The 12,233-nt window shown below is 35.9% G+C and overlaps 1 protein-coding gene across 3 annotated transcripts in view; it reads right to left on the bottom strand.

Annotated features, from left to right (window-relative positions):
* Positions 1 to 12,233, bottom strand: part of LOC136030185 (probable ATP-dependent RNA helicase DDX10) — a 52,767-nt gene that overhangs the window by 16,963 nt on the left and 23,571 nt on the right. For all 3 annotated transcript variants that reach the window (XM_065708929.1, XM_065708930.1, XM_065708931.1), the window contains exons 5-9: positions 12,104 to 12,225; positions 8,277 to 8,478; positions 6,133 to 6,295; positions 5,114 to 5,300; positions 3,888 to 4,064 (exon numbers count right to left, since the gene is read on the bottom strand). In XM_065708929.1, the coding sequence (XP_065565001.1) occupies positions 3,888 to 4,064; positions 5,114 to 5,300; positions 6,133 to 6,295; positions 8,277 to 8,478; positions 12,104 to 12,225 (851 nt within the window). The remainder of the gene's footprint in view (positions 1 to 3,887; positions 4,065 to 5,113; positions 5,301 to 6,132; positions 6,296 to 8,276; positions 8,479 to 12,103; positions 12,226 to 12,233) is intronic.

Below are 12,233 nucleotides of genomic sequence, written 5' to 3'. Positions count from 1 at the left end.
AATAGCCATGGATACTTCAACCTCTCTGATGATGACCCCTGGACGCCCCGGGACTCGATTTCTGACTGCGAAAGGAACCACCAAAATAGGATTTTGGAGCGTAAGAACAATGAAACAGATTTCAAGAACCCAACAAGTTCTCAAAGAAATTAAACAGGATTTTCTGGATTTACTTGTCCTAATTGAAGTTAGATGGACAGGAAGCGGACTAGAGAAACTTTACAACGGATATACTTTGGCTTTTAGTAGAGATCATGCAACACACTTTGCTTGAGTAGGAGTTTTGCTGTCACCTAGGGCGTCGAAGGCAATGGTGAGCTGGAACCCTATAAATGAACGTTTATTGGTGGTCCGATATATCTCAAACCACACCAAATTGACCATCATTGCCTACTATGCTCCCACAAATGAAGCCAATGAATATAAAAAAGAAAAACTCTTTGAAATATTATAATCGGTTACCAAAGATATGCCCAGACATGATATTCTCTGCGTTGTGGGCGACCTCACTGCCAAAGTTCAAGCAGACCGTCAATATTACCGAGAAGCCATGGGCCCATATGGTATAGGAGTTATCAACGAAAACGGAGCGCTTCTTATAGACTATGCACTGAGCAACAACTTGATCATAGGTGGCACATTTTTTTAGCGTAAGTCAATCCCACAAATACTCCTGAGTGTCCCCAGATGGTCGAAAAAACAAAGCCAAATTGACCACTTTCTAATTTCAGGGCGTTGGAGAAGGAGCTGATTTGACGCACGTGGTTTTCGAGGAGCTGACGTTAATTCAGACCATATATTGATGATGACTGAAATACAAATAAGTTGAAAGCTCAAAAGAAGAAAGTAACCAGTACCTATAGGCAGTTTGACACCGATAACTTGAAAAACTAAGACTTGCGAAAGGATTTCTGTATTACTCTGAAAAACAAATTCGAGGCCTTGAATCTAACAGATGAAACTGGCAATCAGGGTGTCGACGGTATCTGGTTGATAATCAAGAATGCCTACCATGATGCCACCAAGGCAAGTCTTGGATATAAGAAAAGAAAGAAGGAGGAACGGATATCAGACGAAACATGGAAATTCATTGAACTGCTCAAGGAAACGAAGAGAGATATCCTGAATGCGTCTGATAGGCCTAAAGATAAAGACTGCATGCAGCTATGCTATAAAGAAGAGGATGAAGCTGTCAAAAAGAGTGCAAGAAGAGACAAGTGAAACCAGATAGAAGAGAAAGCAGCACTTGCCGAAGAGGCTGCAAAGAAAGGTGACTTCAGGATGGTTTACCGACTAAACTATGAGATAGTTGGGAAAAAAGTGAACACCTCATCAATTGTTAAAGATGAAAACAGGAATTTAATTTCAGATCCCAAGAAATTAGACAAAAGATAGGCATCCCATTTTGAAAATATACTTAATCGTCCCCCGCCCCATGACCAAGAAATTGTACCTGACATCCTATTTTCACAAATTTACGTAAGTGCTGATCCTCCCAGCACCGTAGAGGTAGAAGCAGCTGTCAAAAAGCTTGAAAAGGCCGTGTATCAGGAGTCAATGGGATAGCGGCAGAGATGCTGAAGACATCCCTTCGAGCCTGCTTAAATGTATGGACTGCTCTGCTAACAGCAGTTCGGAGCATGGAAAAGGTCCCACATGGTTGGACTCGAGGTATTCTAGTCAAACTGCTCAAGAAGAGAGATGATCTTAACTGTAACAAATGAAGGGGATCAACCTGACTTCAATGCCAAGTAAACTCTTGGCCAAAATTATATTGCAGCGTTTGAGAGCAGCTCCTGACTCACATCTAAGAGAAGAACAACATGGGTTCCGGTCCGGTTGATCATATTCTGACCTTATTTTTACCGCCAAACTTCTGGTACAAGAGTTAAGAGAATGGAATAAAAAGCTTTATCTGCTCTTCGTTGATTTTGAAAAAGCGTTCGACTCCATCGATCGTGATGTTTCATGGAAGATTAAAAAAACTTATGGAGTACCTAATAAAGTAGCCCGAATAATAATGGCCCTCTATGAAGAGAGCAAAAGTTGAGTCAGAACAGAATATGGGGGAGACACGATTGTTCAAGATTCTCTCTAGGGTGAAACAAGGATGTGTGTTTTCCCCGTTCCTATCTGTCCAGGTAATGGATTATGTCCTACGGCGAGCATCAGACTTTGGTTGAAAACACACTTAGGCTTCGCAGATGACGTAGTACTTCTAAAAGAGGCGAAACAACGTTTGCAGCTACTACTTGACACTATAGAGGACAAGGTTGAGAAAGTGGGACTAATAGTGAACGTTGGTAAATCGAAGAGCATGGCCACACATCCCACTCACTTTTGATCCTTAAATGCAACAAAAAAACAACAGAATATGTTCAGGAGTTCAAATATTTGGAAGTTAGATCGAATATGATGGCGGAATAGTCGACGAGATAAAAAGGAGAATTGGATAAGCAACGTCGGCATTCAACAAACTGAAACCAGTATGGCGAAGCAAAAAATACTCTTTGCGTCTAATGCTCCGTCTGTTGAATAGCAACGTCATGTCCATTCTCCTGTGTGCAAGTGAATGCTGGAAGCTAAATGTCCATCTGTAAAAACGAATCTTAGCATTTGAAAATGTCTGCCTCAAAAAATCCTTAACATTTCGTGGCAGGACAGGGTCATGAAAGTTGTGGTCCGCAGACAAACTGGCCAACCGCCAGTCACTAATCTCTTGAAGCAGAGAAGATGAACCTACCTTGGTCATGTCCTCCGAATGTCAGGAGACCGTCTTCCGAAACCTCTCCTAGGGGACTACTTATCATTGAAACCTATTGAGAATTTTCGATTTGATTGGAAATACAATGGAATTCTGTCGGCAAGATTTTCAATCAAAGCGGGTTACACCACAGGAAGAGCTGTCAAACTAACCAAATGATATTTCTTTTGATGTGATTCTAGGGATTTTCCTAGGAGGTATATTAGAACATTTTTAGGGACAACTCTTTCCTCAATTTTAAAAAGAAAATTCTTCTCCCCTTGGTCTAAAAACAAAATTTACACTTTGAAATGATATAAGTTTCTCTAAAACTAAATATACTTATCTCCAGCACAAAACAAGAGAAGTTACAATGTTTTTCTAAGATTTCAGGGAAAGTAGATGTCGGCTTTTAGTTTTCTGCCGTTAATACGGATCGCTTATCCAAACTCTACAAGTTATGACAAGACCACCCAGTCAATTCTAAACAGTTTGGGCGCACAAACTGAAAAAGTTTATAATGGACGAGATAGACTGATTCTTTTTGGTATCAAACCCTTTAAGAGGCCCAATGTCAAACGAACTAGATGTTTAATGTTTCCAAGCTTTCCTAAAACTGATTAAAATTATTCAACAAATTTATCTCTAAAGAGTTTCCCATTTCCGTTCCAAATCATCTCATCTCAAAGGAAATAGAGAGTGGATTATAAGGAACAATTAAGAAGTAAAGCCAAATAAGCGTTGCCACAAAAGTATCTATAGCAAAACTTAAGTAAAGAAAAAGCCACAAATGGAATAAAATACCTTGCAAGGGCCTCCAGATCTATTTTGTTGACATAAAATACTTCTTTGTCTTTCATAAGGAAACAAAAATAAGGGCAAACTCAGCTAAACCAAAACTTACGAATTGGATAGAGAAAAAATCTAATAGCATTTAAACGATAGCGGACAGAATAAGAAAAAATATAGACCGAAAAATAATACTTTTCAAAGGCCTCCAGATCTAGTTGTTTGCCTTATGCACTTCTTTGTCTTTCATACGGGAATAATAATAAAAAAAAATCCACAAGTAATTAAAACTAAATTAACACGAAAATTACAGACCAGACAGAGAAAATAATTAGCCACAAATGGAGCAACATACCTTGCAAAGGCCTCCAGGTCTATTTTATTTACATCAAATACTTCTTTGTCTTTCATAAGGTAAACTGATTTAATGTAGGTAACAAACGCACGCTGCGCCATCTGTTTCATTTCAACATCTTTGGCCAAAATGGCTTCTAGTTTGCGTTGCACAGACGTCAACTTCTTTGGATTCACCCTGTAGAAGTATTAGAACATTATAAACAAAATACTACTATAAAAGATAGTACTATAAATGACGGTTGTGATAGAAATAAAACCAAAGGTTTCCATGCTTTTCTGACTTGTCACCTCTTTCGTGGCAAGTTAAGCGGATCAGAGACATCTTTTGGGATGCATATAGCCTAACACCGCCCGTTTATTCTTTTCTTAGGGGGACGGAGGGGAGGGTGATTTGTTAAATAGCAGACATTTTTTTTCAAAACAATAATAAATAGGCGAAAACACTTGGACGAAAATATTGACATTTTGTGAGGAAGAGGGGCTAGACCATATACCTAACTCCATATATTCCTACTTTAAAAAGTGTATCTAGAACGTGATAAGTACATTCTTGGGGATATATGCAAAAAATGCTGACTTCCCAAAAATCAGAGGACGTAACTCAGGTTTTCAAAAATGAAAATGATTATATTTGAGCTGAACTTTCATTTCAATGTTCCTTGCGATTCGAATAAGAAGACACCGATGAATTATGTAGTATAACTAAATAGTTTTACTTCATTAAGGTATATAGTACAACATAAACAGATACATATATGTTTGATCCTGGGGGTGTGGTCAATCTGACTTTTTGTAAGAAATCGGGGGTGGGTACACTTAAAAGTGTGCATTTAAGCCATAATCTTCCGTTTTGTCTAGGAGTCTTGAAAGGGCGTGGACCCCTCCCCAGTCTTCAAGTATATAGTGCATACAATTATCTCAGATTGTCTTTGATTTACACTATAGGTACTGACATACTTGAGTTCCAAATATCAGCCAATTTTCCTTAGACTCCTAGGAAGCTAGATGCCTTACAACTCCAAAAAGGCCTTTGCGAATACGACCAAGAGATATTGGCCCAATAGAGAACCTTTAGAAGCCCTATAGTTATTTTCAAAAAAGGGCAAAACAAGTCCTTTGTTTTGGATAGCCTGTGAATTACGTAGAAAGTGAAAGCCATAAAAAATTGTGCATATCCTATTAAATCCACATCTTAAGAAAAAATAGTAGGGAAAAGAGACTTACTCGATTTTACTGATAGGAATCTTTTTATCCTCCAGTCTTTTCATCATGCCTTCTTCTTCTTCTGGAGTAATAATCAATAATGATTCTCCAGACTGAGTGTATCTTGCAGTACGTCCAGCACGGTGTATGTACGCATTTGCATCTTCTGGACAATCCAGTTGTACTACCCAATCAACAGCAGGGAAATCTAGAACAAAAGACGGTAAGAAAAATCAGCAACATGTTCATTTGATAATCATACTGGTAGGAGGGGGATGGGGGAATCTTTCGGTGAGACAAAGCTTTACTTAATTCTTTCCAAAAATAAAATTCTAACTACCTTAATTTTAAACTGGAACTTTCTAGGATGTCTTTCAAGTTCAAAAATTTAAGCTTACTTTACAAAAGTAACATTTGATTCTCAATCATTTGTTTTGGCTTTGAAACTCAAGCAAAAAAAGAAAAAGAAAAGAAACGCATACTACAATCGTACACTACTCCTATCTAGAAAGAAACATATTTACAACAATAAATTAAGAAAGTTTTTAAATTTTCTTTCCAGGCTTTGTTTAGTAAGTTTGATATAAGGTTATGGATTCAAGGAATTACAGCATAGGGAATAAAGCTGATACAGCTGCAGTGAATATATTGAGCGATTTTTATTATTTTGACTTTTCAATAAATTAGCAGCTCTAGTTAAACATTTACGGTTACTGAAACGAACAAACTCTTTTCTTTTATTTAATATTTTTCTTTCCTTTCCTGCCTTGATTCTGGAGAACATTCAGTTTTCGAATGTCTACACTGCATGAAACCTCAAACGTCCATGGGTCCATTCAAAGGCTGGATCAGGGCGTTGGTACAGAGAGGGAGTTTACTGATATAACCTCTTTTATACCCGTTAAAAGAAGAATTTACGCTGTTGAAACAAGTCTTCAGTTTAAAAAATACCAAAGCTGTCCTAACTTCTGGCTAGACTCTTTCAAGCGAGCAGATTTAGAAGTAAATGATAAAATAAAATGAGTTATTTTTTAACTGACCTAGGCCTCTAGCAGCCACATCTGTTGCAAAGAGGACAGCATGCTCTTTCCTACAGTATTCGTCGTAGGCAGTCATTCTTTTCAGTTGATGCATTCCACCATGCAGCTGCATTAAACTATTTCCTGGTCTCATCCGACAAAATATTGAATAGACAAAACGAACCTAAAAAGACGAAAACGAAATCGGTAAGTTTATGGTGCAACAACCATTCCAATGGAACTAAATAGACATTCCAAATGGGTGAAAACCTATTATGGCCATGGTAATACTTCTTTCCTTTCAATTTTCACTCGAATAATGATTAAAGTTAGAGAGATTAAACTGGTATCTATAGTGTTCATCTTTGCCAGTGTAGTTTTAAAGCGACGAACAAACCAAGAAATAGAGAAGAAGTAAAAATAGTTTAAATCATTTTCAAAGTATTACATTCAGCCTAGAGAATATAGCTCAGTCAATCATAAAGAAAATTACAATTTTACCTCCAGTCCGTTATCTTTCCTTTACCCGTTTCCGCCTAACATCATTATTGTATACAAAAATAGTGGTCCAATTTCATTCAAATTTGAAAATAGCTCCCATTATTAATCAAAAGATCATAATTTTTTTGGTTTCAGTTATTACGATTACCCAAAACGTGAGTAGCACCCCCGTCAATGAAAAAATATCTATCCAGAAGCCAATTTGCCAATAGAGCAACAACAGGGAAAATCCAAAAGAAAGATTGGTTTCTTATTTTGACTGTAATTTATAAACAATTAGGTAGAAACAAGTGTCTAAAATTTATGCTACTTCCTAATGTTCTTGAGCATGGATATTGCAATATTCTTGGGTTAAAATCTTAGACCTTACGGACGTGTCAGTAGTTTAATAAAATTAACGTAATTAGTGTTTTGAACTTTTCTCGTCAAAAGGCTTGGGCAGTGAATCCTGGGAAGTACATCATCATAAAAAGGGCCTATGCCTCTCTTATAGCAAAGATTCCTAACGCCTTTGTTGAAATTCATGCTAAATTTTATTACGAACCAAGAAAAATATATATTTTTTTTTACAAAAACACACTTAACGAATTGTTATCTTAAAAGTCTCAGACAGAGGACAAAACCAATCTTATGTCGGCCCTTAAAGCATGAAAACGCACTTCTGTGCAGAGGGTTAGGGCGTTATTTCAAAACAAGCATTTTCTATCAAAAACATGTAACGTATTCTTTTCTTAATTGAAAAGTTTTATAATTTTTGTGTATGCTTTATCTTTTTAGGGTACGGTTGTCTTCAATCACCCACTATCGACTTTAAAAGGCCGTATAGACTTAGCCAGTAAAATAAACTATTTCCATCAGACAGTTTTTTGACACGAAGTTGAGGTGTCAGCTTTGACATCTGTAGTTTGTTGTTTTTTCAGGAGTAAAATTTGTCAAATTCGACTCAAAAATATATTTGTTGTTCAAGAGCAAAAAGTTTAGGTCTTTTTTTATTGGTCCATATTTTTTTCAAAGTTTTCTTGAGACCGTTATTTCAGAGTAATACTCACCAGTTGATTGACTCTAAGCTTATCTTTAAATTCAAGGGTCAATGAGCCGCTTTGACGCTAAAACACCAAACATTTAAAATGGGATTTGTCAGAATGGTTTTTCAAAAACCAAATAATGCATCGTCTAAACAATTTTTTCGGATTCACAAATTTTGGAGATTCTGTTTCGCAGCGCAAAAAATTCAAACAAAAGTAAAAATACTACTTACCTTCCGTACGAGGGAGTCACCCAAGAACCCTTTCCCGCAAAATGCAAATGACAAAGCTTACAAACGGAGTTTTGTGTTTTTAACAACCTTTCAACCTTAAAGGTGGAACCTGTGTATCATGATATAATAAGTGCAACAGTACTTCAGCTATGCAAACGCAGCCGAATTGTTATGTCTGAAAACGAAAATTATGATTTAATTTCAGGTTTAAGATTAGTGGTATATTGCCCCCCCCCTTCCATAGTTGCTGCTCCCCTCCCCTCAAATTGAAAATTATAGGGGCGTTCATTTCTTCTATTTTGCAACATTGTTATGAAAACGAATTTCTCCATCATTAGTCAATTTCATCGAACAATACAAATAGAAAGTGTTCAAGGTGATGAGAAAAAAAAAAGAACGAACATACCTGTTTGCATGATGTAAGGAAGACAAGCACTTTACTTTTCTTATGAGTTGTGACGAAGGACCAAAGCACATCTAGTTTGTGATGTAGCTCACAAATTATATAGCTTTGTTTCAAAGCTTCCGGTGTACTATATTTGGCATTCTCATGAACAGATACGTACACTGGATCCTTAAGACTCAACCGGGCTAAGTCTTTGACCGACCTAAAAGGAATAAATCCATCATATTCTGAATCGTAACTTAACCGACAAATAAAAAGTCTCATGAGGAGAAGGATAAGGTGGAAATGTAGAAAGGTAGTATTTATTGGATCCAATAGCATTTTTAATTTTGACCTAAATTGTACTGGTCACTTTTGGATAGTTCCAAGATAAGCTCTCCTGGTTAACACTTATCCCCCTGAACGGCTATATTGAAAAGAAAAATAATTTCTATCGCCTTTTCACCGTTTTTGAACATTATAAAAACAAAATCTTAAAAAAAATGTATTTGAAAATGAATAACTCAAAGCAGCATGGTTTGAGATCTCGATTATAATCTACAGAATGTTTAACTGAAAACACAAGGAAGATATTTCAATATGTTCACACATTGGGAGGATCAAGAACCATACGAATTATCCTTAGAATCGGTTCAAAGCCTCAGAAAACTTTGCCGAAGTGAATTTTTGAATAGTTAGACTAAGTGGTTTCTTCTGAATATTGCTTGCGTTTTATAGTCATGAAACAAAGCCTATAAGTGAAATACAAATGAGTATATAAGTAAGTGAAAAGTGAATAACATAAGAGGAAAGAAATAAGCTGGTTCTCAACAGTCTTACAGGTGACTTGGGCAAACTCGCAGTCACAACCCCAATAATCAAGAAAGCTTAAAAAAATAAAGGAAATCTCAGTTAGTAAACTACAACAACAAGGTAATTTAAAAGCTGAACAAATTTTACGAAATGGAATGCAGTTTTGCGGGTCATTATACACTATAGAAGTATATTTAAATTCAGTTCAATATACGCTTATAGTCAGAAGTTAGGTACAGATATTTGTCGTTTGGATTAGAGACTTAGCCCGCATTTAGTGAAAAAGCTATATCAATCATTCTAGCTACAATATCTAAGTTAAGAGAGCAAGAAATTTGCAGAATACATACTACAATTTCGTACATTATTGCAACCCTAAGTCATTTCTGTGTCAATTTTTTAAACCAGGGCCGCAAAAGAGAAGTTAAAAACATGCAGACCAGATAATAATTTACCTCACAGGATATTTCTTTTAACAACACTAGATAGTTCTTTATCGATCTTTTCTATTTATTGAAATTTAAATAAGTTTTACTAATCAAATTCCATATTTATTTCCATACTTCAAGTTACTTTTATGATTCGTATGTTCAAACTGTCCCTTCTCGCTTGCTCACACCTAATACGGCTCGTCTTATAACACATAAACTCCTCTCAGTAGATTGCGAAAGAGCTAGATTTTCAGTGAAATTTAAAATCCCTTCTACAGCAAAAAGCTTAGATTAAATATAAGTTTAAAATCTGAATAGCCGACCTCCTTTAAAGAAAAAGTTAATAGAATATATTAATTACCCTTGGTCACAGGTGCTTCTTTTTCTATTTTTTTTTTTTTTTTTTTTGAATTATATGTTGTTAACAAGCCGCACCGGAGTAGCCTCCCTTGTCCGTCACCTGCTCTGGGTTGTCATGTTTTTTGTTTTTTTTTTCTTCTTCGTTTTATTTTATTTGTGTCTTTTGGTGGATCACAAAATTTATTTTGATTGTAAGTTAGCCCTCGATTCGAGCTTGGCTCTATGTTGACTCTATTTGATTATTATTAGTTTGTCTATATTGTGCGTTAAATATAAATCTTGAATCATAAATCCCGACTTGAATCAGAGGTCGTCATCAAGGTTAAGAAAGAAAGAAGAAAAAGAAAGTAATCTTTATTCGAAATAGAAAACCTTCTTTTGTGACGCTCATAACATACTAGAGATGGTACCCTCGGTAATACTATAATATCCCTAGTAAATCAATTAAACATAGAAGGTAGGCCTTTAAAGTCCAAGTAGCACTTGCTCTAGCAACACCCGAAGTGAAGTAGTCGCAAAAGGATGTAAGCCTTTACGGTTGTGTACAATTTTGAATTTTGTGATTGACAACATTTATGACAGAAAATATCTCTTCGTTGCTGATCAGCAAGCTTAGAATTCAAAGAGCTATAATTCAACATGTTTGTAATTGCTAACATCAAATCAGAATATTTCTGCACTGGAAGCAAATTTTGCCGGTGAGCTGCCAATGCGCTCTGATCACCTTTTTTAAGAAGAAAATATTGCATCTCTTGGAAGTTAGGCCTCATAGATATGACTTTGTAAATTTGAGAGCAACAGCAAGCAGACATTAACCTTCTTTCAGAGCGTGAGGTTTGAGGCAACCTTTTCAGTCCATCAAAAGCCACTACTTTCAGAAAGATATACCAACTTTAAAAAATTTCCTTTCTCCCTTATCTCAACTCTGATGTGTTGTCAAAGGCAGTCTAGAATTCATACCCACAGTCAACTTCAGTAATAGGCAGGTCAGTTGAATCAAGACCAGCTTCGAGATTGGCATCGACTGAGACAACAATTTTCCTAAATATTCGTCTCAATTAGACTAACAAGAGGACGTTTGAAATCTAGTAGCAGGGACAAAAGGTCAGCAAAAATTCTTGGAAAGAGCGGCTTGGTTTTATGAAACTCACACAGAACTATCTTCGAAAACAGCAAGTATAACATTTGCTTCGTCTTTGTACATGTCCAGCTCGTAATATCATTCACTGATAACTGTTCGCTCAAATATGAAAATAATTCTAGATAAGAATCTAGCACGGCTTCTGTCATTCTAAACTATAAAAAACAACCAGTAGAGAGATTCTTCACCCTAATCAGACATTTCACTTCATCACTTAGGGGGGGGGGGGCATAAGTTTTTTAGTAAGCAGTTTGGCACATCAGAATTACGGAAAACTGCATGAAAGTTTTTGATAAAGATGACAGTAGCTCTAGCCAGATGTCTAATGTGCAAGGATGAAGAGAATATACATTTGAATAAGAGAAAGTTTGGGTTTATCAATTTCCAGGTGTCGTGTCTACAAAGAATTATGAAAAGAGCGAGAATAATTTTGAAAACTAACATTCATGAATAATATAGTTTGAAGGAGGCTGAGCATAAGATCAAGTGTTGAGAAGAAGTGTATAGTCAAACATAGTGTAATCTTTGTGCTACAAAGAAATACATAATTTTTGTCAAGCTTAAAGTTATCTTCCAAAACTAATTTGCGTAAGAATATCTCTTTGATTTTTATTTTTAAAATAGTCACGCCCACAAGGTCTGATCAGATTTCAGGATAAAATACACCAGTGAATTATAAAGACAGTAAATAGTACTTAAAATGAACCACTAGCAGACCGAATGTAAAAACTAAAAAAAAAACTTGTTTAACAAAAAGTTTGTTGGGCCACAAAAAAGTGGATGTGAGGAAATTTAGCATAAGTTTAAATACCCAGTCTAACACCTGGCCGACATTTTGAATTCTTAGTTACAAATTAAATACAATTTCGGAGAGAAAGCCCTGAGGAAAATGAGAGGTCGATCTTTCATTGGCTAGTAGATAACAATCTATTTCGAGTTACACTTTTCATCTGGTAAATTTCGTTTTATACAAAAACTTTTAAGGAAAATCAAAGCTTCCGCAAAATGTCAGAATGCAAAAATGTATCTTAAATGAACTGTCAAGAAAGGTTTTATTCCATAAAGGTTTACATGGTAAAAAAAGAAGAAACCAAAATACTAACTTTGTTTGTGTAGCAGAAAATAGAAGTGTCTGTCTCTTCGGTGGCAGATTTTCAATAATGCCGTTCATAGTTTTTTGAAAACCTAAGTCCAAACATCTATCTGCTTCGTCTATAACAAGGATCTAAAAAA

The sequence above is a fragment of the Artemia franciscana genome, chromosome 8 (genome assembly GCF_032884065.1).
Source record: "Artemia franciscana chromosome 8, ASM3288406v1, whole genome shotgun sequence".
Lineage (NCBI taxonomy): Eukaryota > Metazoa > Arthropoda > Branchiopoda > Anostraca > Artemiidae > Artemia > Artemia franciscana.
This window is presented reverse-complemented; position numbering and strand designations above follow the sequence as displayed.